Source organism: Pholcus phalangioides, unplaced genomic scaffold, assembly GCF_987345545.1.
Source record: "Pholcus phalangioides strain wild (caught in Gottingen) unplaced genomic scaffold, Ppha-v1.0 ptg000002l_1, whole genome shotgun sequence".
Lineage (NCBI taxonomy): Eukaryota > Metazoa > Arthropoda > Arachnida > Araneae > Pholcidae > Pholcus > Pholcus phalangioides.
In genome coordinates this window covers 17,500,440-17,527,593 of record NW_028301595.1, presented here as the reverse complement: position 1 = coordinate 17,527,593, position 27,154 = coordinate 17,500,440, and the positions used below count along the sequence as shown (strand labels likewise).

The 27,154-nt window shown below is 36.0% G+C and overlaps 1 protein-coding gene across 1 annotated transcript in view; it reads right to left on the bottom strand.

Moving 5' to 3' along the window:
* Positions 1–27,154, bottom strand: part of LOC149089596 (proto-oncogene tyrosine-protein kinase receptor Ret-like) — a 150,960-nt gene that overhangs the window by 66,437 nt on the left and 57,369 nt on the right. Inside the window, exons 5-7 of the mRNA XM_089239335.1 lie at positions 18,098–18,254; positions 13,852–13,949; positions 8,845–8,955 (exon numbers count right to left, since the gene is read on the bottom strand). Coding sequence (XP_089095461.1) covers positions 8,845–8,955; positions 13,852–13,949; positions 18,098–18,254 — 366 coding nt within the window. The remainder of the gene's footprint in view (positions 1–8,844; positions 8,956–13,851; positions 13,950–18,097; positions 18,255–27,154) is intronic.

Genomic DNA, 27,154 nt, shown 5'->3' with positions numbered 1-27,154 from the left:
CAGTGCTTCTCATCCTTTCTAAGCACGAAGACCAGTGAAATGTCTGAAACACCAGCGTCCCGTATTACGGGACGTTCATGTAATTTTCGTTTTTACGATTTTTTTTTTTTTTTTGGATACATTTGTCCCGTTTTTTCAACGATACTTATTCGAATTTGTAATATTTACCAAATTCGTGAATACACACGCAGTGTATTGATAATGCAAATAGAATTACGATAATTATAGCAAAAATTATAAATATCTCTTATATTTGTAATGTTTTTTTGTCTGTAATTTATTTTGTAAATGTGATTGCGATTGATGATTGTGACAATGTTTTCGATGTTAATTGGCGATGTCCCGTATCTTACGGATTACTATTTAAGTTCCCAGTTTACTGTATTTTTTGTTAATGCAATATAGTTGTTACGGCAAATGTGGTAAATCGGGTACTATAGATAATAGCGGGTTATTATGCATACTATGCATGCATCAATCGTCTTGGTGAGTTTTGATCAAAAGTTTATCAATTTTACCGGCGAATATGCATGATACCTAAGCGTTGTTGGTAAATTTGATAAATACTAAAAAAATGATCACTTTCACAGGCTAATATGCATAATAACCAAGTGTCGTTCGTAAATTTGATAATTGTGAAAAAAATTCTAAATGAGTTTAGTATGCGTGATGAATATAGTCGGACCTCGATATAATGATACATGTATGAACCATTACTGTTCATGTTCAGTAGTCTATATCATATAGTACGATTTATCATATCTACCAACGACGCGACGCTTGGGTACTATGCATAATCACCGGTAAAAGTGATAGATTTAGGAAAATTTATCAATCTTACCAAAATGCTCGGCGATTATGCATAATAACCGGATATTGTGCATAATAACCGGATATTGTGCATAATAACCGAATTTATCACATTTACAATGACAGTGACCAGATCATTTGAATATTTTATTCATGAAATATATTTTTGTTTACTGCGATTTCTAGCAGCCCTTTATTTCTACACCTTCCCGTAATTTTAGCAGTAATTAGCCAGTTGCATTTGAAGTAATAGATTGCAATTTTTGGCAAACTTTAGTGACATCCGTATTTAGGATCCTGCACTCTTCTCGATGATGTATGGTGAACCTAAGTATAGATATTTTATTTTATTTGAACCCATATGGATGTTACTAATATCAATTGCAACGGGTGGATGATTTTACAATGTCTGCCTGTAGACCGACCACCCATCACATTCTTGCGGACCACAGGTTGAGAAACGCTGAATTATATCTTATTATATCTTTATAACACAGCGTTTATTATATCTTAATAGAATAAGATGCTGTCGTTGTTGTTAGGAACCATCGAGTCGATTCCGATTCCTCTAGATCATGGCTCTCCAGGCTGGTCTGTGATTCACAATTCCTCTAAATCTGATACTCTCACTATATATTCTCCACAGAGAGTTAATAAGCTCGGGGAAAGAATGCATCCTTGCAGAACTCCTTTTTCAATTCCAAAGTTAAGCCATAGTTTGTTCTCGCCTCTTGGTTATTATATGGGTTTCTGATCAAGCAGACGAGGTGATTAGGCACTAATTATGTAGAATAAGATATAATACAGCGTTCTATCATATCGCATCCTATTAAGCCCACCAAAACAGAACAACATATGCACTGCTTTCCAAAAATTCATTCACTCAAAAATTTCAGGTATTTTTACAGAAGTAAGGGTATAACTTAAATGTGAAAATATTCAGGTCTAAATAATTTTATTGAAAAATTTAGAAATTCAAAAATGGGGTTTCCTTCGTCAATTTTAGTGCCAGTCTCCGCTCCCCCCTCCCCTCCCAAAACCTGAGAAGAAAGGATTTTGGCACGGCTTTTCCGAATGCCAAGTACCTATAGTACATACTCGGCCTATTCTTGAGAGATATTTTCATAGGAATGGAGGTAGAACTTTGATTTGAACTATTGATTTTCCTCCGATTTTCAGAAGGTGGTGTAGATAGAATTGCTTAATCGAGAAATCAACTTTGCAAAATACCTGGGCTTGTCAATGCTAGAATAGGAGGCATTTTAAAGAAGGCGAGATATCTCGCCGATGCCGCTTCAATGGTTAAGGTGCAAAAAATTTTACTCAAACTTCAAAAAATGCGTTCTTTGGTGCATTAACTCCCTGAGAAGAGCGATATTTGGCTTCCATATGCCAAGTAGGGTACATCAAGGCTATATAGTACCCTGATATTATCTGTATACAGGGTCTCCTGTAAGTCCTGATTTGGCCTTTATTTCATCAACCGTTCGTCGGGGGGCGGGGGAGAGAATATGGCTCTAATTTCAAAGAATGCTAAAAAATTATGTTCAAGAGTCACTCTGCACCAGTTGCATAGGTGACAGTAGTAGTTCCAGTTCAATAATGTTTTACATGCAATATATATAGGGTGTCCTGCAAGTGCTAGTCCTGTAGGAGATACACCCTACAAAAAAGCCTGTATACTATATATAGCCCAGAGGCTACATATTCGGCCAATTCTCGAGAGAAAAAATCATAAACGTGCACACACAGGTAAAACAAAAATTCAAACTTATTTAGGTGCAAAAAATTTTACTCCAAAAACTCAATGCGTTCAAAACAGTCAGAGAAAGAGCGGAATTTGGCTTCTGAATGCCAATTCTAGAGTGCGTATCAGCCAACCCTTAAGAGATATTCTCGTAGTAATGCAGGTGGGACAAAAGTTTGAACGTATTTAAATGCAAAAAGAATTCATTCAAACATTACAAAATGTGTTGTTTGGTCACAATTTTCGTGCACCTAACTCCCTGCCAAGAGCGTGATTTGGCTTCGGGAAGCCAAGTTTGGCGCATATTCGTCCGATTCTTGAGATATTTTCGTAGAAATGTAGGTGGAACGAAAGTTTAAAGGTATTCATTCATATGTAAATTATTTTTTCCTTCAAAATTTAAAAATTAAGGAAAAAAAATGCGTTCTTTGTAAATTTTCGTGCGCCAACTCCCCTCAACAGTCAGAGAAAGAGCGGTATTTGGCTTCCGGATGCCGGTTATAGTGCATATCAGCCAACTGTTGAGAGACATTTTCATAGAAATGTTGGTAGAACAAAAGGTTAAAGGAATTTAAATACAAAAAATTGCATTCAAGCATTGAAAAATGAGTTGTTTGGTCACAATATTCGTGCACCCAACTCTCCCTGGGAAGAATGTGATTTTTCTTCGGGTAGTAAAGTTTGGCACATATTCGCCCAGAAAATGCTGGAGCGCTGGCCCGTAGCCAGAAATATCGTTCGTGGGGGGCACTTTCATTTCGGGGGGGGGGGGCAAAGTGATAGAACATGAATGAATGTACTCCAGGGTCTCTGCCACCGGACTTACCACGTTGCCGAGATCTCTTCCCGCGCAGCTTCGTGGCAGAGTCTGCAACAAAGTGAGTGCACCTAACAGTCTGAGTGTGTAGCTACTGTTGTGTCTGATATTTCAGTGCTGCCATCTATACTTCAAATTGTGAGTGAAGTGTAATGATTGAATATTTGTAATGTTGTAGGCTTGTTGCTCTCTGTGGCGAGACTTTTTAACGGGGAGATCGGCTCTCATTAGGGCCTTGAAATTAAGAACCACAGAAAACCAACTTCAGCCGACCACCACTGTGGTGTCGGTGGGGTTCGAACCCGGATCCCAAAAGTGATAGAACAATAGATTTGGCCATCTTTTTTCCCTTTTTTCGGTCATTTTCTCACATTTCGAGGGGGACCTGACCCCCCCCCCCACCCGCTACGGATTTGCTGGAGCGATATTATCGTAGGGAACGTCGATGCAACAAAACTTTCTAAACGTATTTGAATGTAGAAAAGTTTATTCAAAAACTTAAAAATTAAGGAGGACAAAACGCTTTCTCTGTTCACATTTTCCGTTCATCAACCCCAATAATAGTTTGTGAGAAGTGGGATTTGGCTTCCAGATGCCAAGCACTGTACATGTTTGGCTATTTCTACAGAGATATTTTCTTAAAAGTGTAGTCACACGCACAAAACAAAAATTCAAACGTATTCAAATCCAAAATAAAAAATTCATTCAAAAAATTTAAAAAAGTGCGTTCTTGGGTCACTTTTTTCAGTGCATCATCTCCGTTAACAGTGTGAGAAAGAGCGGGGATGTGGCTCCGGGACGCTAATTACGGTGCACATTTCGCCAATGTTTGAGAGATGTTTTCTTGGAAGTGCAACAAAAAATTCAAACATATTCAAGTGCAAAAATTTAAAAATTAATTTAAAAAAAATTCGTTCTTCGGTAAATTTTCTTACACCAAAACCCCATCAAGACGAATTCTTCAGAGATATTTATAGATAAAACCGAAATTTTGTAGGTAGAAAATTTCCGTATAGCAAGAACAAAAATTTTAACGTATTTAGATATAAAATTTTTCAATTAAAATGCAAATAGATATGTTTATAAGTCAATATTCGAGTACCGACTCCCTCGAATAATCAGAGAAAGATGAGACTTTGGCGTGCGGATTCTAAATTTGGCCTATTCTTATAAGAGATATTTTCGTAGAAGCGTGCTGGGTATACAACAAACATTCAAACGTAATTTGATACAAAAAAAATATTTTATTCAAAAATTATATTCTTCAGTTAAATGAACCCCCAGAGAAAAACGTGCTTCGGCTTTCGAAAGCCCAATTACATGGGAACATATCCAGAGCCAATTCTCGAGAGACATTCCCAACAAACACAAATCGAATTCAGTTTTGAACAACTCTTATATATATTTGATTACACGGTTAGTTAACTTACCAACCTGTTTCTTTTCTATTTAATCATAAACTCACTCTAAATATAACAACTTTTAGTTTTTTTCACATCAAAACTTTTCCCACGGCCGCAAGTAAGTACAACTACACCGATATTGGACGTATCGAAAAATCGAACCTTACTTTTTTTGGTTGCGAGGCTTCTTATTCTTCCCTTTTTTTACCAATAATATTTCTTTCTGTAAATAAACACTTCGCATCGATAAAATTCTCGTAGCATGTTCGGCAATATATTGCTCTCTATCTCGCGGGTGGGGGAGGAAACAGCAACAACATTAAAGATCGATTCCGTGCAAATGTGCATCGGCACGCGACCGAATGAACTCGCAAATCATGTGCAATACGCACCGAAAATAGGCTTATATATATGCCTATATAGACCAGAATTCGTAGAATCCCCCGTTCCCTTTTTAATTAATTCAGTAAGAATTGGCTCGGACATGTTTATTACTTTCCTGACCTTACGACATTTTCGGTTCTGGCTCCCTTAAAACAAAAAAATACGGACGTAAATAAAATGTCGCACGAAATGAGAGAGAGAAGAAATGGAAATATCGCGTTGTATTTGCGGCGTAGAGCGTAGATATAATGTTGTCTTATTATAATATTATTATTATGCATCACATGCGTTGTTGAGAATTCAGTCACGAACGTCTCTCACAAGTCGAATTTAAAAAAAGCCTGCGATATACGTTGCTATACGGTTAATGTCTAGCTTATATAAATATCATTATTACTATATATTTTTTTTTCCAACATGATTTACGCCAGAGCTTTGGGAATTCAAACTCTCAAATGACCATTTGTTTTCTTCTACGTATTCATAATATTGGTAGGTTTTACGTGGGAAACCGACCGCACGGAAGAGTTTCGGTTTTGTTTTTGTTTTTCTCTCAACCCTTTTCAACGCGTTGACGCCCAACTCGAAGACATTATTTGGCTCGAAGATGTCAACTTCGCAATCCCCGAAAGAGTTCCATAGACGTTGTATTAATCTGGACTGGAAGCGTTGTGTTAATTAAATAAGAAATGCCCGTTGTTATTGATGAGAGGAAAATTAGTTTACGAATGAACGCGTTAATCGTAGATTATCGGGGGTAAAAAAATCGTATTAATTTGAGTTGATTGTGGGTGGTGTTTCCAAGAAAATATTTTTTCATTATTATTATAGAAGAAATGAATGCAATCCTTCAGTACAAACCCTTGAATATTACTTTCCAGTATTAAGGTCATGCTCCTCCCCCCCCCCCCCGACAAGGGTATAGTTGACAGGGCTCTAGTCCTGGGGTAGTCCTGGGGCCCGGAACGATTATTATCACTTTTCGCACTATAAATTAAACATGGGGGGGGGCGTGAAAAGCTGGTTCCAGGCTGCCAATGATCCCAGCCTAGGGGCTCTGCTGGAGGATGCGGAATCTATGATTAAGGCTACTGTGAAGTAGTTTCAGTATTAAGGCCATGGCTCCCCACAAGGGCAGGGCTAACAGGGCCCGGAATGATTATCACTTTTTGAGAGATTTTTCACACTATAAATTAACCATTGGGGGGGGGGGGGCGTGAAAAAGCTGGTTTCGCGGAGGGGGGGGGGCGGCGGCCAACGATCCCAGTCTAGGGGCCCTGCTGCAGGATGTGAGGGCTATGATTAAGGCTACTGTGAAGTAGCCCTAGTATTGTAAATGAAGAGTTCCGTATCTTTTTTTTTTTTTTTTTTGGTTATAATCTATGGATTATACCAGGGGTGTCCAACTTCTTTCTGTTCGCGGGCCAACAAATTCGGCAGCTATAGCGTCGCGGGCCGCATCAGTGGTGCAACTTCGGTGTATAAGCTGCTCCATTATTAATTGAATTAAGTAGTTAGTTACTAAATTAATTCCGTCGCTAGAAATAAGAAGTTTGCAAGCAGTTTGTTAAATCAAGAAATCTGCTATTGGAACCGATAGTTCAAATAATGATCACAAATTTAATTTTTTTCACGGTACTTTTACCTTGTCGCGGGCCGCACAAAATCACTTCACGGGCCACACGCGGGCCAGCTTTTGGCCATTCCTGGATTATACGCCCTAAAAAAATATTTCAATTTCTTAGTATGGATCTAAGGCAGCTTTTTTTTTCCCACGAGACTCGAAAAAAACCAATATTTTTAAAAATTAATTTGTGCGAAATAATTTTCCAAAAATTTATAAGAAGCGTAGATGCGAGTAGAAAAATCGCCATTTTTCCTGCGGAAACGTCACCAAGAACGTCCTTCCATTCGTTAAGATATCATTATTGGTGAATGAAATTTTCAAATGCGGATTATTATTATTATTATTATTATTTGTTTAAAGCGATGAAACTTTCATCTGCGTATAATTGCAGGAACTTATAATAGTCACTTTCTGGACACCTTGTATCTAGACGTAATTTGCGTACGCAAAGGAAAGGGTTGGGGTTTTGAACACCCCCCCCCCCTCCACTAGAGCCGAAATTATAGTGTTATTTTGCCGGAAAAAATATAACGCCCCCCTTTCACAAGAACAAAATTTCGAAAAACCGTCCCCCCCTCCCCCGCCCCCGAGAATATCCTGCGTACGCCTATGCGGGTTTTCAATAACCGAGACCCCCCTATACGGATTTTTTACGGTATGACTGTAATGTGGGCTATTCACTAAAAATGTTATTAAAATCTGCCTAAGGCTGTAATGGTCTCAAGTATCGGCAGCCAAGTATTTCATTTAAAACAAAACTGAATTTCTGTATAGCGAACTTCTTCGCGGTATAACGAATTTTTCTGTTAAAAATACGGAATTGTTACCAGAAAATGCAAGCGTTTTCTTTCCTTGTGACTCCATATTCAAAAGTATTTCGCTGTAATGAATATTCTTTGGGACGAATTTTATTTTAATTAACGTTATATGTGGAGATTAAACTGCAAGATGGCGTGTCCAACGCCTGCGCTGCTAAAAATAAGCCGGAGTGAATCGATATAAAAATGCACCTATTCATCTGGAACGGCACCGCGTATCACTTAAGTGATTTGTAAGTGTGCCGCGGACCACTAGTGATCTGGGAATATGCCGTGGGTCACACAAGTGCTCTGGAACTGTGTCGTGTCACAGTAATCTGTAAATAGGCCGCGGGTCACCTCAGTGATCTGAAACTGAAGTGCGAGTCACTGCAGTGATCTGAAACTGTGGTGCGTTTTACTCAATAATCTTTAAATGTGCCCCGAGTCACTTTAGTGCTCTAAAACTGTGGGTCACTTAAGTGATCTGAAAATGTGTCGTGGGTCACTTGAGTGATCTGAAAATGTGTCGTGGGTCACTTGAGTGATCTGAAAATGTGTCGCAGGTCACTTAAGTGCTTTAAAACCGTGCCGTAGAAATCTGTACATAGGCTGCGGGTCACCTCAGTGATCTGATAGTGAGGTGCGAGTTACTGCAGTGATCTGAAACAGTGGTGCGTTTCACTTAATAATCTTTAAATGTGCCCCAAATCACTTTAGTGCTCTAAAACTGTGGGTCGCTTAAGTGACCTGAAAATGTGCCCCGAGTCACTTTAGTGCTCTAACACTGTGGGTCACATAAGTGATCTGAAAATGTGTCGTGGATCACTTAAGTGATCTGAAAATATGTCGCGAATCACTTAGGTGCTGTAAAACTGTGCCGTAGAAATCTGTACATAGGATGCTAGTCACTTCAGTGATCTGAAACTGAAGTTCGAGTCACTGCAGTGATCTGAAACTGTGGTGCGTTTCCCTTAATAATCTTCAAATGTGCCGCGAATCACTTTAGTGCTCTAAAACTGTGCCGTAGGACACTGTGATCTAACACTGCGCTTCAAATCACTGGCGTGATCTCGTTATGTGTCGCCTAGTTTACTTTTCAGAATTCGGTGTTTCAGATTGCAGATATTTTTATACCTTAATACATTTTCATTCAGTAGAATAAGGAGCCTAATCTTTACTCTGAGTGATTCTCAGAGATTATTTATGGCATTAATTGATCACTAATTAAGTTATCGAAAACGTTCATAAATAATCACCCGCGAGTGAAGAGAAGCGTGTCTGGAAATATTCACCCACAATTCGGAAGGCAAGTCGGCCAAATCCTCGTTGGCGATGCTCTTGTTAACGATGGTCGTGTAAAAAACAACCTGGAAAAATAAATAATAAGCGTATAATGCATAATATAAGTTTAATTATAAAATAATCATCATTAAGTATTTGTTTAATTAATGCAAATATAATTGAGACGTAATTAATTACGGCAAATCTCCATCCCGCCACGAGTTCTATACGTTGCGAATGCGAACGATTTTTCGAAGGGAAAACGGAAATTTCGAATTTTTAGTAAATAAATTTAATATTTATCACTATTTAATATTTACCATTATTATAATAACATTTATTATGATTAAGATTAATAATTAGCATCATTGATTCTCATTCAGTGTAACAAAAATGACCGAAGGAACTTCGTTATTCGAAGATAAAACGAAGTTAGTGGAATATTAAATTAACTAAATAAATTCGTTGAGAAATAATGTACAATAATTGAAATAAATTTTAAAAAAAGTTGAAACATGATTTAATTTATTTTCAAAACGAAGTTGTGGGAGGGGAATTTTACTGACTATATAAAAATCATATTAGGAAGTAATTCATGTAAATGATTCATAGGTGAAATTGATTTTAATGGTAAAACATAGATTGAAAAATTTCATGGAACGAAATTTAAAAAAAAAAACAGTAAAAATTATTCTGAATTTGAGAGAAAAATTTTTTTTTGAAAAGTTAAAAGTGAAAAAAAAAACTTGATTGAAAGTTAATGAAAAAATGTATTCAAAATTAAAAATATTGAAAAATAAATATAAATTTAAAATTAAAAAAAATCGAAATTTAATGAAAAAAATAAATTCAAAAATAAAGAAAAATTAAATTCAAAACATTATGGAAAAATAAATTCAAAATGGAAATATAAATTTAAAATTTAATGGAAGTATAAAATTAAAACTTAATGGGAAATAAATTGAAAACTCAAAAAAAAAAAAGAAATTGAAGAACAAATTCATAATTTAAAAAAATGAAAATTTCTTGAAAAATAGATTTGAAATTTTAAAGAAAAGCATTAGAACTTTCAAGCTAAAAGTTTCAAGTGAAAAGCATTAGAATTTTAAGAAGAAAATTGAAATTTTTAAGAAAAAAATAAATTCAAGATTAAAAAAAAGTAAATTTAAAATTAAAAGAAGTAAATTTAAAATTTAAAAAAAAAAGTAAATTTTAAATTTAAAAAAAAGTAAATTTTAAATTTAAAAAAAAAGTAAATTTTAAATTTTAAAAAAAAGTAAATTTAAAATTAAAAAAAAGGGATAAATTGAAAATTTCATCAGAAAATTTCAGAATTTGAAGAATAAAATGAATAAAAAATTCAAAAAATGAGAAATTAAAAATTTCTTAGAAACGGAAACAAGAAAACAAAAAAATTAAGAAAAAAAATAGATCATTATTATAGAGATCGTTGAGTAAAAAAAGACCGTAACCTGAAAATACCAAAACAAATTAGAACATGACAAAATTAAAAGCACGTAGAACTATCTAAATTACAATAATTGAAATTATAATAAAATAATTTGAAAGAAATAATATTAAAATATGTAATTCGGAAAAGAAATCAAAAATATAACACACAAGTTTTGTAAACGAAAATTCCATGAAAAAAATTGAACAGAACTAATTACTATTATTAAAATTAGCAAAAATAAAGTAAAGAAACAAAAATTTTAACATAATAATTGGTTTAAAAAGATAATAAATAACATAATAACTATAATACAGTATTATAACATTATAAGATCATTTCTCCTTAAATTACATTCATTTCTATAAATAGCCATTTGGATATGCAGTGCTCTTTTTTCCCACCCTATTAAGAAAAGTCTGATAAAATATTTATATATCCAGGAAGGAAATTTTTCTCAATGCCACCAGAAATTTCCGGGATATCCAATTAACTTGTCCGTCACTCTCCGTGTGCGAGTAATCCCAAGAAGTGCTAAATTTAAAGATATTTATATTATATTTGTTAATTTTTGGAAGAAATACTCCGAATATAATAAATATTAAAATTTATAAAATAACATCAAATAAGGAAGAAATTAAAAAAAAAAGATAACACGAATTTCATAACTAAAAATTCTCTAATTGAAATTATTCAAAATTAATTACCGAAATTAAAACAAACAAAATATCGAAAATAAATATAAATAAATTGAAAATGAAAGAAAAATAAATTGAAAAATGAAAGAAAAATAAACTCAAAATGAAAGAAAAATAAATTCAAAATGAAAGAAAATTAAATTCAAAATGAAAGAAAAATAAATTGAAAATGAAAGAAAGAAATTCAAAATGAAAGAAATTCGAAAAATAAGGAAATAAATTGAAAATGAAAGACAAATTCAAAATGAAAGAAATTCAAAATAAAAGAAAGAAATTCAAAATAAAAGAAAGAAATTCAAAATAAAAGAAAGAAATTCAAAATAAAAGAAAGAAATTCAAAATAAAATAAATAAATTCAAAATAAAAGAAATAAATTCAAAATAAAAGAAATAAATTCAAAATAAAACAAAAATAAATTCAAAATAAAACAAAAATAAATTCAAAGCATTATGGAAAAATAAATTTAAAATTTAATGAGAAAATAAATATGAAATTTAATGAAAATTAAATTTCCAATTAAAAAATAAAGTAGAGAAATATAAATTGCAACATAATTTTTGGTTCAAAAAAACGATAACATTATAAAAATATTTCTTTTGAAATTACATTCATGTCTATAAATAGCCATTTAATTACAACTTTTCCCACCCTTTTAACATAATAAAATAGTCTCATAAAATATCTATATCCAGAAAAAATCTTTCAATGTCCCTAAAAATTTCAGGCACATGCAATTAACTTGTCCGTCACCATTTGTGCATATACACGCATGAGAAATCCAACGAAGTGCTAAATTTAGAGATATTTATTAATTTTTAAGAAACAATCGAAACATAAAATTGAAATTTAAAAAATTTTATGAACGAAATTAAAAATACGACGCAAGTTTGATAACTAAAAATTCTATATATATATGAAAAAAGTTATTCAAAATTAATTACCCAAATTAAAATGATCAAAAATAAAGTAGAGAAATTAATTATTAAAGCATACATGTTTGATTCGAAAAAGATAACATTATGAAATATTTCTCCTAAATTTCTATTGATTTCTATAAAAGAGCTATTTAATTATACAGTGCGCTTTTTCCACCTTAAAAGGATGTCTCATAAAATATTTATATCCAGGAAAAAGAAATTTCTCAATGTCACCAGAAATTTCCGGGACTTCCAATTAACTTGTCCGATGCCATTCCGTGTATACAAGTCACTGCCAAAGCCCAAAATTGACTATTAGTTCACGAATTGGCCAATTTCGTTGAATATTAAGACGGTTAATATCTGAATTTCAGGCTTTGACCAGCCAGTTCGCGAAGTGTTGCCGGTGGTCCCTTGCCGATAACAAAAGTCATGATTCGGGGGTCATCGCCGATTTGACGCATTTTTTCGTGATAACTATGTTAACGTTAGCTATGGCAACGCTTCAAACCGCACGATGATGTGATAATTTTTTCTCCAAAATTTCACTAAAAACTATGTGCATATATTATTAAAAAATGTTTTTTTCCTCTCAAAATTTTATACATATACATACATATATATATATATACTCTCTCGTCACATGGAGCTATAATCCAATACATATACTATATATAACTATGTATCACACGTTGGCGATGAAAAAAATGGATTTGGCGCCTACCGGACCATCTCACATTAACACATCAAACTCTGGCCAGGGATCTCCGACCACTTCGTCAATTGGCCAGCCTGAACCCGAATCATTTCTGAAAATCGAACTCTGGCCAAACCTCTCGTCCATTTCACGAATTCGTCTTCCACTTCGCGAATCGACCGCACTTCATACTCTAGCAATAACATATACAAGTGTATGAAAAATTCCAAGAAGTGATAAATTTAGGAATATTTATTATGTATATTAATTTGTAGGAACTATTCAAAATATAATAATTAAAACTTATATAATATTATGAAATAAGGAAGGAAATCAAAAATATAACACACAAAATTTCATGACTAAAAATTCTATGATAAAAATTGTTCAAAATTGTTAAAGTAGAGAAACGGAAATTATCATAACACACAGGTTTGGTTCCAGAAAAAATTTTTCCTCAAATTAATTTGCATTTCTATAAATAGCTATTTAATTACACAGTACACTTTTTCTCAGGATAAGTCTCATAAAATATCTTTATCCAGGAGAAAGAAATTTCTCAATGTCTCCAGAAATACCCGGGACATCCAATTAACTTGTCCGCCGCTGTTCGCATATGAGAAATCCCGAGAAGCGCTAAATTTAGGAATATTTATTCACCGGACATCTCGGGCCGTAAACGGTTTTCACGGCAAGCAGAAGCCAGACAGACGGTTAAGCCTAAAATATAGGCGCATATTTTTTTTTTTTGTCTCGTCCGAAGCAATATACCCACAGGGCTTGGATATACTAATTTATTCACGCAATTCCGATACAAAAATCAGTAAATAAGGCAAACTCCAAGGAAGTATTGCGATATTGGTACACGGCATCAACGAAATTAATAACCGGCTTCGAAATATACGAATGGGGAAACCCCCCTAGAAGTGCCTTCTTATATCTCTATAAATAGATAATATAAAAAACAAAATAAACAAGAAATTTATTTCGTTTCTGGCAGTGGCGTAATTTTCCCGAGATTTCCCGGGACATGATATATGCGGTGAGACGGTTAAGAAAATAACTGTGTGAGACGGGGTTTCGTAATACTTCCATAATGCTGGTGATACGCAATCCGCTGATAACTATTTGATGGCTATTTCGAAATTGATTATTATTATTGCTATATATATATATATATATATGCGTACCATAAATGATGGGGAGAAAAAGAAACTCACCTTACTGTCGTTTTTGGTGATTAGGCTGGTGTCGTCAAAGATTACTGAGAATGAGTATGATTTTCCGGGGAATGAGAATGGCGCCTTTGGAATTACAGCTGATGGAAGAAAAAGATATCAAAATATTTATTATAGGATTTTTTCTCTTGAGAAAATCATTGATTTGCGATTTGTTTTGGTGCTTTGTCTGGAATGTATATTTGTATTTATAATCATGTTAAACGTTTACTTATTTTAGGAAAAGGAATTTCAAAGTCTAATCAGTTCAATTAATCTCTTTCTTTTTATGGAAGTTGAAACTGCGACTGATCTTCCTCGAAGAAAAACCAAGCTGAAACTGTGAGTGATCTTTCACGATGACTAAGCTGAAGCTGCGGTTGATTTTATCGGTGACCAAGGTGAAGCTGTGATTGATAATCCTCGCATGACCAAGCTGAAATGACAAAACTGAAATTGAGATCGATATGCTCAACTGAACGGAAACTGCGGGTGATCTTCCTCGATAACTAGGTTGTATCTGAAAGTGATCTTCACGATGATTAAGCGGAAGTTGTGATTGATTTTTCTCGATGACCAATATGAAGCTGCAAGTGATCTTTCACGATGACTAAGCAAAAGCTGCGGTTGATTTTCTCGGTGACGAAGGTGAAGCTGTGACTGATATTTTTCGATGCCCAAGCTGAAACAGCGAGTGATCTTCCTCGATGACTAGGTTATATCTGAAAGTTCGATCTTTCCCGATGATTAAGCTGAAGTTGTGATTGATTTTTCTCGATGACCAAGCTGCAGCTGTGACTGAACTTCCCCGATGACCAAAGCTGAAGCTCATAACGGTATCCCTCGATAACCAAGCAAAAGACTAACTCGTCTTTAAAACTAACTTATCTTCCTCGATGAATAGGTTGTAATTGAAAATGATCTGTGTAATTTCACTATGATCAACCTGAAGCTGCAAAGTGATATTTTTCGTAAGCTGTGGATTGACAGTATGTATTATGATAAACTCCTAGGACGGCTAAATCCTAAATTTCACCGAGGCTAAGCAGCACCCCCTAGAGATAGAAGGCCTCCGCACGCTGCGAGTGACTTCAGCAAGTAGTCCATTTTCCCTCAGAATATTCACGGGAAAAAACTCCCTGCTCGTGCCCGTATCATCGTCGTGCGGAAAAGAAATGATCGGGCTAGAATAGGGGATTCCTATGCCCCACATCCAATCACCATGCTGTATTAGTAAGCCAACTAGGAAGATTCTACGCCAAAATAAGAAGAAACGAAATAGTTGATGCTGTGGTTAAAAATGTTTCAAACTTGCTAGGTAGTCTTAATGACGTTACAGATTAACTTGCGGAGGACCCGCGAGGAGGCCTCCCGTCTCTAAGAGGTGCTGGGCTAAGTGGCCTTAAAGTCCAAAAAATGTTCGTTAATGTTCTTCTATTTTGAGATTTTTGATTTCAAAAGTGTTTTCCCCAATTTAAAGCACCACCCAGACTGAAACTGAACTGACTGAAATGGGAAAGTATAAGGCATACATGTGTGCAAAAACAAGTCACGTTTTTTGTAGTAAAACGTTTGTAAATTATGGCAACAGACCAGGGTGTGAATTTTATGCAGGAAAAAAGTATGAGGTAAAATAACAGGAGCTATATAAAACCATTATTCTTTCAATCTAATATTTTGTCTTCCATAAGATGACATATTAATAACTCCTATAAAATATACTCCACGCGTCTCAATAATGTAAGAGGAAGATTTTTCCGGTCATGAGCTCATGATATAGAAGAGATTTAAATCTCAAATTTACGAACTCTCTCGTAGAATACAAGATTTTTCTTCTCATATGAGAAATTTTCTTTCCACGCATACAGCAATGATTTCTTTATTGAAGAAGTAAAGGTCTCACGTACCTCGATCACGTACTGGACAATGATATGCTCCGATTTCCATAATAACTTTTCGTGAATTTCAATCACTCTACAATGGTTTATACGATGGGTTGAATAGATTTTTGGTGCGATCAAATGAAAAGGTGACGAAGGCTGCCAAAAAAAATGCACTGCATATTTTGTAAAAGCTGTATCTGGTGCTTTGAAGCACATAACGTTAGTGCATTAGTCATCATGAAGTTAGGAAAGAGGATCTCTTGATAATAATAATAAGTTCACATCACGGTGACCAAGCTGAAAATTAGCGTGATCTCCCTTGATGATCGAGCTAAAACTTGTGAGTGGTTTTCCTCGATGATTATTTTTTTAACTTTGAATAATCTTCCTCGGTGAGCTAGCTGAAGCTGAGAGTGGTCCTCCACTATGTAAAAGCTGAAGATGTGCGTAATTTTCCTCGATGATCGAACTGAATCCACGATTGGTCTTCCGCGGTTACTAAGCTGAAACTGCGAGTGATCTATCGAAATGATCAATCTTGAGGTGTGAGTGATATTTTTAGACAAAGCTGTGTGAAAATTAATGTCAACTTCCATGATGACGAAGCTGCGTGAAATTTAATGTTAACTTCTCTCTATGATGACGAGGCTGAAGTTGCGAACGGTCACCAACGATGACCAAGCTAAATATATGACTGATCTTTCTCGATGACCAAGCTAAATATATGACTGATCTTTCTCGATGACCAAGCTAAATATATGACTGATCTTTCTCGATGACCAAGCTAAATATATGACTGATCTTTCTCGATGACCAAGCTAAATATATGACTGATCTTTCTCGATGACCAAGTTGGAACTAGAAGTGATATTTTTCTACGACCAAGCTGGAAGCAACGAATGATCTTCCACTTACATTGATCAAGCTGAAGCTGCTAGCGATATGCTTCGATGACTAAGCTGAAACTGCAGATGTGAGCGTGATTCTCTTTGATGTCCTAATTAAAGCTGGATTGATTTTCCGCGATGATCAAGCTGAAACTGCGAGTGATCTTCCTCAATAACAAAGCCGAAACTGAGAACGACATTCTTAGATAACCAAGCTGAAACTACAAGTAGCCTTCCACGAAAATCTAGCTTGAAATGCAAGGGATCTTCCTCGATGACCAAGCTAAAGTTACGGACAGTCGTTTGTGATGGCAAAACTGAAGCTGCGAGCGATCGTCTTCAATGACCGAAGGACTAAATCAGAAGCGCTCATTGGTAATTTTTCAAGAAGGATTACTTCTGATTCAATTCTTCACAAAACAAAAACCGTCAACAATAAAACAAACTACGTGACATCACAAAATATGCGTCGTGCTTTGAAGAATAAACGTTCTCAATTGATATACCGGCAGAGTGCACGTGATACCTTTTTATTGCACGATAATACCCCTTCATACATGTCACAACAAACAACCAATCTCCTCGTCGAATTCCACTCGAGAAAAAATACTGGAACATTCACTCCTACAGTCCGGAACTTCCAAGATTCTGCTTAGATTGAGTAACCCCCTACCCTTCTGGGTTACTTTTAAGGTATCCGACTACCTTACTTGTCACTTTTCTTTAAAATGGTTCTGGAGTGAAATTTAAATACATTTTCTGATAGAAAGTGTCTCGAAATGGTGAAAACAGTGACAAATTTTGGTCTATATATTATATTTTCTATGAAAAAGTCGTCTTTATGTCAAATTTTAGGCAAAATTCATGTGATATTCGAAACACGATTGCAAAAAATTTTATTAATGAAATGCTTTGTGATTTTCACGGTGCATTTAGCTAGTAATGTTGCAGGTTATGAACCAAAATTTAGAGGATTGCATGATATGTTCTTAAGTTATACCAAAATATGTTTAAGTACGTGTGAATTTTTTGAAATTTCATCCTACATTTTGTCTGTAAAACACTGTAATTCAAAAAATATATGTGATAGACCTTAGATTTTGGTTCATAACCTCAACAATATACAGCAAAATATCACATTAAAATTTCGTAAGGATGCAATGCATCAATTTTTACAAATCATGTCACAAAGTCAAGTAAAATGTCAAAAAAATAGCATTATTCGTAAATGACGTTTAAAGTCTTTATTCGCGTATTACTTGCATGTAAAAACGCAACACTAAAGTGAACGTAACTTTGATTCTAAGCATCATATAATATGTATATTATAACGTCACCTATTTATATGATCGATCACTTAAGTGTGAAATCGTAGGAAAATAACGTTTACAGGTACTTGTGTGGGAAAAATTAAGATAATGGGTTCTTGACGGGATGATATTCATCAATAGATTGAAAGAAATAGTTTTAATGACTTACCGACATTGACTAGCATCATGTGTCCAAACAGCTCATAAAAATACGAAGGTTTGCGCTTGTAGAACAAACCTAATGGATCGTCCAAAGTGATGGAAATATTGTTAACCGATCTGGAATCTGGGTCGAGTACCGTGTACTGAAGTGGAAGAGGTTTGCCCTGCGAGAAATACAAAAAGAATACTAAGAACATATGTGCTTTGTTAAATGGCTCACTCTCGAAGGAATTTATGGCCCCGCGTCAACGCTGGGGGGGGGGGGGCTCCCTTAATTAACTTTTAAGAGAGGGGCAATTAGTATATCGATCTTTATCCGTGGCCCGTTGTTGTTAAATTGTTCTAAACCCGGCTCGTGTCATTTATTGAGAGAAGAGATTATTGATTCATCTCCCTCTTTTTGTTTTTAGTTTTATATCATAACTGATCGATCACGGCTTAATTTAAAGTCGTTAGTGACTGATCGTGATGGACTGACTGATTTCTCCTGGAGGTCGTTTTCTGAGCCGATCCCTTTCGATAAACGGAAAACTTTCGCTGATGTTATTGTCTTTGGATCAGGGTCGCGCCCTGACAAGACGTGGGGGGAACCCGGTGCGAAAATATTAGCGTGACCAGGTGCGTCTCAACAATTTTGGGGCACCAAAAATGTTTAGGACCAACTTCGACCCGATTTTATACATTTTGTAGAGGGAGGGGAACCAGCATCCATTATTTTTATAGGGGAAAGTGAGGTATAATGAGATACTTGCCTAATATATGAGATACCCCCTTTACCTCTTTTGTAGGGTGATGTGTGACGTCTGTTGTTAGTGGCATGCACGATTAGCTTGACGGTAGATAGAGCTAAGACGCCTTCATGTATTAAGGAGTTCTAGATAGAGCTGCCAATAACGTAACCTTACTCATTTGCATGCAGCTCCAACTTCAGGAGCCTATTTAACTGCGCAGCCTGTGCACAAGAGTTTTAGAAGTTATTTTTCGAAGGGGTTTTACAACGTACAATGTAAATCATTTTTAAACAGTTCGTTTTTAGTACACATACTCAGCATTCCATGCAGTTTCATATTCATGTGTCTCGATTTCTCAATTCTTTTGCTTATTTCTAGATTTATTCGATGATATTTCTTAAACATTGGTTGCGCCTAAGATTACAATGAAGTCCCTAATATGGGATATCTCATATTGAGACCTCATTTTGAAGACAACGCCTAAAGTACCAATTCTTCTCATTTATTTCCAGCGATCTTACAGTAAATTAACATTTTATGATGGCTCCTGTAAAGCGAAAGAAGTCTCGAGAAGCGACCGTGGAAGCAATCGATGCTTTGAAGGAGAACAGGATAGGCTACCTCAAGGCTACAAAAGAATTTGGTGAGCCGAAAGGCATAATTGAAAGGTACGTCCAAGATGCAAAATCAATCGAGGAACTAGTGTTGGCTCCTAAGGAAAATGGCCGCGGCTTCAATTCAAGTATTCCGGGATTTTACTAACGTTTTCAAAGAACCAGACTTTATTCGAATTCAGAACATTAACAAGCGTAGCCTAAATACGACTACTGTCTTCTACCATCCCTTAATTCAATCTCTGCCATACTACTTCTCATACTCTATTTTTTAAGCTTGACGTTCTTACAAATCGCTCGTTCGCTCGAGCACAAAGTCACGTTACATTTCTTCCTTTTCAGCGGCTGCTCAACAGCTTCCTACACTAGTAAGAGTTAGCTTGGGGAGAAAGACGCCCTTGACTGCAGAGTTGGAGGAACAATTATCGCAATATTACGTTATCATGTCTGAACGCTTGTTTGGTTTACGTTGTGCAGACGTCAAACGTATGGCCTTCCAACTAGCTGTGAGGAACGAAATTAGTCATCCATTTAACATAGCGAAAAAATAATTCGGCAAAAATGGATTCGCGGCTTATAAAAAACGGCATCCCAATTTGTCACTGAGAATACCAGTAGGGTTGTCAGTAGGCCGAGTGGCGCCGTGGTAAGATGCTCGTCTTCCACTGGTGAAGGTTACCATCAAGGTCCATGGGTTCGAATCCGTTCATAGAACGTTAGAAGCAAGTTCTTTACCTACCGAAACTGGGGCGGCCACCGATAGATGGAGCCTTCGTTTCCCACCCAACTCCTCTGGTTGGAAATCGCCGTATAACGATATATGACCGGAGTTGGTGTGCGGTAAAGCAGTAGGGTTGTCACATGCTAGGGCAAAGGGGTTTAATACGGAGAGTATTAACGCCTTCTTCGACATATTTGAACCAGAAATAGAGAAAATAAGCCACTGCAGGAGCAGATTACCCCCTCTTCAACTTCTAATTTGGCAGCCATCCCTGGAACTTCTGGTGTGGCGGTGAAGCCGTCAGACACTAGCCCTGTCCCCTCAAGGCCTAGTACATCGTCTTCTTCAAGCACCTCCTAGAGATAGAAAGCCTCCGCACTCAGCTTGTGACGTCAGTAAGTAGTCCATTTTCCCTCAGAATATTCAATGGGGAAAAATTCCCTGCTCGTGCCAGAATCATCGTTGTGAGGAAAAGAAATGATCGGGCTCAGAATTGGCGATTTCTATGCCCCACATCCAATCACTACGCGGTATTTGTGAGCCAATCACGAAGATTCTACGCCAAAATAAGAAGTAACGAAATAGGATGCTGTGTTTCAAAATTTGGCAAACTTTCTAGGTTATTCTGAATAACGTTTGTGGCAAGCAGTGCAGAGGCCTTCTATCTGTAGGAGGTGCTGCTTCTTCACGGTCGGGTTCAGCAATATCGCTGACCAACTCGCCATACAAGATTGTTTGCAATACAAGCGTGATTGCAATATTTTTTTCTGAAAATTCAACCAATATTTTGAATCAGGTATATTTATAGTGTACAAAATCAATTTTAGGATTACTGAATTGTTCATCAGGGAATCAGAAAAGCCATTTTAGAAAAAGTATCTCATTATTAGGTCACTTTCCCCTAATATACGGGAAACCATGCAAAAACATTTTAACACAATTAAGTGTAAATTAACAAAAAAATTGATAAAAAAAATTCAGCACCGAAGGTAATTTTGAACTAATCAGATAAACAATTCTACGAAAATTTTATAATTCATAAATTAGAAAAAAAATTGAAAGAAATCATTTCAGCACTAATGAAAATTCAGAATTCGTGAGAGAAATAATTCCAGAGATGAAATTTCCGAATCAACGGAAGATATAATTCCAGAATTAGTAAAAATACGGAATCAGTGGAAGTAATAATTCCGGATTCGACGAAAAAACTAATTCAAGGACTGACGGAAGAAATTATTCCAGAATATCAATGAAAACTCAAAATGAACGGGGGGGGGGGAGGGAGGAATTCACACAATCGATGAAAACATTAGTGCGGGGCCTCACAAAGAGCGGGGCCACCGCACCTGAAGACGCCCCTAAGGGCGGTTTTTGCTTACGATATTACGAGTTCTTTCTTATCCTTGAAAAGTATATATTTCCAACAATGCGTCTCTTGTTAACAATCCCTTTTAGAAGCCATCTCGCGATGCGTTTTACTTATTTATTATTTTTTTCTAATCCTCTAAGCGAGGGGTCTTCAACCTTTCAGACACGGCTGGCAACATTGAAACTTCCCACGAAGCCCGCGGGCCACCAACACCTATAATTTAGTGACATCTTAATTGAATTGGCCAATGGGTGGCCACAAAAATTTTCTCCTCATTTGGCATAGCAACCCTTTCAAGGAGTGGCCCCCTTCAAGAAAAAATCCGCCCCGGGGCTTCCAGAAGGCACGCAACACACGGCCCTGAACTAATCCCGTGTTAAAATCAATGAAGCCTCAATAAACACCATCTTATCCCTTTCCTCAATTGAGTTTCTTAATCTCAGCGGACAAATCCGAATCAAAGTCTTGTAAAAGTTTGCTATTAACAAACTGGAGCTCACCCTCCCCCTGATCCCGTGCTCGAAACTGGCATCGTTTATCCATTAAGGGGATCGTTGGTTCGTTCTCCCGATCTCCTGCAGCATCTCCTAATTCCCCCCATCCAACCCTGTTTTACATACCGAGTGTCGGAAGAGGGGCAGGACAGACCCTTTTCCCCCCATTTAGATTTCCCAACCGGGTCCCGGGTGTGTTCCTGATTCGAAATCCCAATGGATCCGGGGAAATGAAATCCTGTTACACAAGCAGTAGCTCCGGATTCGATTCCGAAATGTTTCTCTCTGCGAGTCGTTTTGAGTGACTTGCGCTCATTGATTGCCATTCGCTGACATCAATCTCTCTCTCATTCTTCCTCTCTACTAAATGGCGATATTGCTCTCTTTTACTGGAATAGGAAATAGCCGGAGCGTGTGTGTGTATTTTCTGGAAGATTATTCTGTTGTTTCCGGAACAATCCATTTTGTTGTTGTTTTTTCATCTTTTCTGTGCAGTGAAATGGTATTAAAATTTTAAATTGTCCCGCGATCTGTGTATTGACAAATACAGGGTGCCCCATAAATTCGTAATGTTTAAAAATGCGTGAAAATTGAAGGAATTGGTATATTTGAGAATGGGGTTCGTGCCAAAGTTATTCTCACGAAGGGGATTTTTTTTCGATACAGAAAAAAAAATTAGTTCAAATTTTTGTTGGCAGGGGGCACTGCACGAAAGTCTGGTAGCGTGGATTGGAGACCTGCACCTTTCTACAATCTATCCTGTGTCGGAAAGGTTCTTAAAGCTTCAGCTGGTGATTCATGGCTGAGGTAAAACAACTTCACCAATAGTTCTTTATCCCCCCAATGTCCCCACGTAACAAAAAAATCTGATCAATCCACATAAGAAAAATCTGTAACCTTGCCGTGGGTCATTTAAGTGATCTGGAAATGTGTCGTGGGCTGCGTAAGAGATCTAGAACAGCGCTCCTAGGTCACTTAACCCTTTAAGTAGCACATCAAAAATCACCATACCCTCTTAAAAATGTCAAATCTTTTTAATGAAATAGACACTCTTGAGCGGGATTTTGAGCAGGTGCAAAAAGTAATGGGGAAAAGTGTTCGATTAGAGACCAAGTTTAAAAATATCTGGGCTTGCCAATGCCGAAATAAGGGGGGTGGAGCTCTTTAAATAGGCGAGATATCTCGTCGATGCCGCTTAAAAAGGTTGAGGGTCCTTGTGATGTGCCGCGGGCCACTTAAGTGATGTGGAACAATATCTTTGGTCACTTAAGAGCTCGATTCATTTTTACGAAATCGGGTTTGAGGACGCGGGGTGCATCAGATGGCTCTGAAGGCCATACTTGGCCCGCGGGACATGGGTTGAGCATGTACGCTCCGATTCATTACGACCCTGTAGCGGTTCTAGCCTGTTATGTAGGATCAATCGATTTGTGGTTGTATTCCCAACATGCAATCTACGTGGAGACCGATGATGATGATGATGACCGGAATAAGTCCCGTTTCTTTCTTTCAGCAATTCTGGAATTATTTCTTTTTCATCAATTCCGGAATTATTCTTTCATGAATTCTGGAAATATTTCTTTCGTGAATTCTGGGAATATTTCTTTCATGAATTCTAGAGTTATTTCTTTCATGAATTCTGGAAATATTTCTTTCGTGAATTCTGGGAATATTTCTTTCATGAATTCTAGAGTTATTTCTTTCATGAATTCTGGAAATATTTCTTTCGTGAATTCTGGGAATATTTCTTTCATGAATTCTAGAGTTATTTCTTTCATGAATTCTGGAAATATTTCTTTCGTGAATTCTGGGAATATTTCTTTCGTGAATTCTAGAGTTATTTCTTTCATGAATTCTGGAAATATTTCTTTCGAGAATTCTGGGAATATTTCTTTCATGAATTCTAGTTATTTCTTTCATGAATTCTAGTTATTTCTTTCATGAATTCTGGGAATATTTCTTTCGTGAATTCTGGAAATATTTCTTTCGTGAATTCTGGGAATATTTCTTTTGTGAATTCTAGAGTTATTTCTTTCATGAATTCTGGAAATATTTCTTTCGTGAATTCTGGAAATATTTCTTTCGTGAATTCTGGAAATATTTCTTTCGTGAATTCTGGGAATATTTCTTTTGTGAATTCTAGTTATTTCTTTCATGAATTCTGGGAATATTTCTTTCGTGAATTCTGGAAATATTTCTTTCGTGAATTCTGGGAATATTTCTTTCGTGAATTCTGGGAATATTTCTTTTGTGAATTCTAGAGTTATTTCTTTCATGAATTCTGGGAATATTTCTTTCGTGAATTCTGGAAATATTTCTTTCGTGAATTCTGGAAATATTTCTTTCGTGAATTCTGGGAATATTTCTTTTGTGAATTCTAGTTATTTCTTTCATGAATTCTAGTTATTTCTTTCATGAATTCTGGGAATATTTCTTTCGTGAATTCTGGGAATATTTCTTTCATGAATTCTAGAGTTATTTCTTTCATGAATTCTGGAAATATTTCTTTCGTGAATTCTGGGAATATTTCTTTCATGAATTCTAGAGTTATTTCTTTCATGAATTCTGGAAATATTTCTTTCGTGAATTCTGGGAATATTTCTTTCATGAATTCTAGAGTTATTTCTTTCATGAATTCTGGAAATATTTCTTTCGAGAATTCTGGGAATATTTCTTTCATGAATTCTAGTTATTTCTTTCATGAATTCTGAGAATATTTCTTTCGTGAATTCTGGAAATATTACTTTCGTGAATTCTGGGAATATTTCTTTCATGAATTCTAGAGTTATTTCTTTCATGAATTCTAGAGTTATTTCTTTCATGAATTCTGGAAATATTTCTTTCGTGAATTCTGGGGATATTTCTTTCATGAATTCTAGAGTTATTTCTTTCATGAATTCTGGAAATATTTCTTTCGTGAATTCTGGGAATATTTCTTTTGTGAATTCTAGTTATTTCTTTCATGAATTCTAGTTATTTCTTTCATGAATTCTGGGAATATTTCTTTTGTGAATTCTGGAAATATTTCTTTTGTGAATTCTAGAGTTATTTCTTTCATGAATTCTGGAAATATTTCTTTCGTGAATTCTGGGAATATTTCTTTCGGGAATTCTAGAAATATTTCTTTTGTGAATTCTGGAAATATTTCTTTTGTGAATTCTAGAGTTATTTCTTTCATGAATTCTGGAAATATTTCTTTCGTGAATTCTGGGAATATTTCTTTCATGAATTCTAGTTATTTCTTTCATGAATTCTAGTTATTTCTTTCATGAATTCTAGTTATTTCTTTCATGAATTCTGGGAATATTTCTTTCATGAATTCTAGAGTTATTTCTTTCATGAATTCTGGAAATATTTCTTTCGTGAATTCTGGGAATATTTCTTTCATGAATTCTAGTTATTTCTTTCATGAATTCTGGGAATATTTCTTTCGTGAATTCTGGAAATATTTCTTTTGTGAATTCTGGAAATATTTCTTTTGTGAATTCTAGAGTTATTTCTTTCATGAATTCTGGAAATATTTGTTTCGTGAATTCTAGTTATTTCTTTCATGAATTCTGGAATTATTTCTTTTTCATCAATTACGGAATTATTCTTTCATGAATTCTGGAAATATTTCTTTCATGAATTCTGGAAATTATTCATTTCTTTCATCCATTACGAATTTGCATATGTGCTGGAATTATTTCAGATTATTTCTATCATTAGGTCATAATTCTCATTAGTTCTGAAAATATTTCTTTCATTAATTGAAAAGTACTCTTCAATTCCAAATCTTAAATTTTCATTTCATTTTCGATTAAACATTTGATTGTGAATTTATATTCTTTTATGGATATTTTTGAACCGTTTTATATATTCTGCTACTACATAAGAACTTTAGGGGGTGCGGCTATTTACCCTCCTCCCCACAAAATCTGGGGGGGGGGCTATATTGTGCTACCGAAATTGGTTAAACGACCTTGATTACATTACCACATAATGGAGTAGTGCCCCTAGGCTGGAATCTTTTGTGGTCTCCCCAACCAGACTTTCACGAGCCCTTTTATGATGGATTTATAGCGTGGAAAACAAAAAAATAATGAAAATCGTCCCGGGGCCCCAGGGCTGGAGCCTTGCCAGCCCACCCCTTGTGGGGGGCCATGCACGGGGCCTCCGCGTCTGGAAAGAGCAGCTTTTTTCTCCTAAAGCCAGGCACATACCTGTAGAACTCCGCACCGCAAAATAAAAACAAACCGGTTTTGAGCTGTATCTAGCACAGAACACGTGATTAAAATAACCAGCTTCGCTTAGCCACACCCCCCACCCCTAAAACCGGTTTTTACGCTGTGGAATTCTGCGGGTGCGGATCCGGCTTAAGCCTGCTTCGTGACAATCGCTACAATATTTACGACTTTCGCTTCCGCACATGCGCGGACACGAGTGAACTGCACTTCGAGATTAGCATAATGTTGCCCCCCCCCCCCCCCATCATTAATCCTGTGGTACTTTGTGTGACGACTTTAATCTTGATTGTGTCTGTGGAAACAAGCACAGAAAAATAATGTCTAGCCACGGATTTCGAAACCTTGGGCGCCTCTTGTTCGTGTCGTAGGTGGTAAGAAGTCCAAGAAGAGAGAAAAGACATTTTTTTTCCCCCCTCAAGAAAAGGGAAGATTAAGGGACAAAATCGTAAGTTGTGTAATGTCTAACCGTCCCGTTGGGCCCATATTTCATCTGACTTGTACTTTTAGTTTCGCCCGGAACCCTTCTGGTTGACTGCCTGCCACCACTGGCTTGATGCCAAGCAAGATTTGTCTATTCACGGTTAATAATTGTTGGTAGAGGAAAAGTGAAGTCTGTGTTTTCAGAAGTAGAGCAAAAATAAGGTTTTGGAGTTGGGAAAAGTTCCCGGTGAGGATCATTGACGGTGATCACTGCGTTTTAAGATCGATTAGAGACGGATTAATCGATGAAAAAATGCCTTCTTTTGGACGTGATACGCCATTTGAAAGAAATACAGTATAGGGTGGGCGTAAAGACCGTGTCACATTTGGAAAAATTGATAAATATAATCAAGAATTGACATGAAAAGTATGATTTGTATTAAAATCATGGTGTAGAGCAGGGATCTGGCCAGCGGGGGCTACATTTGG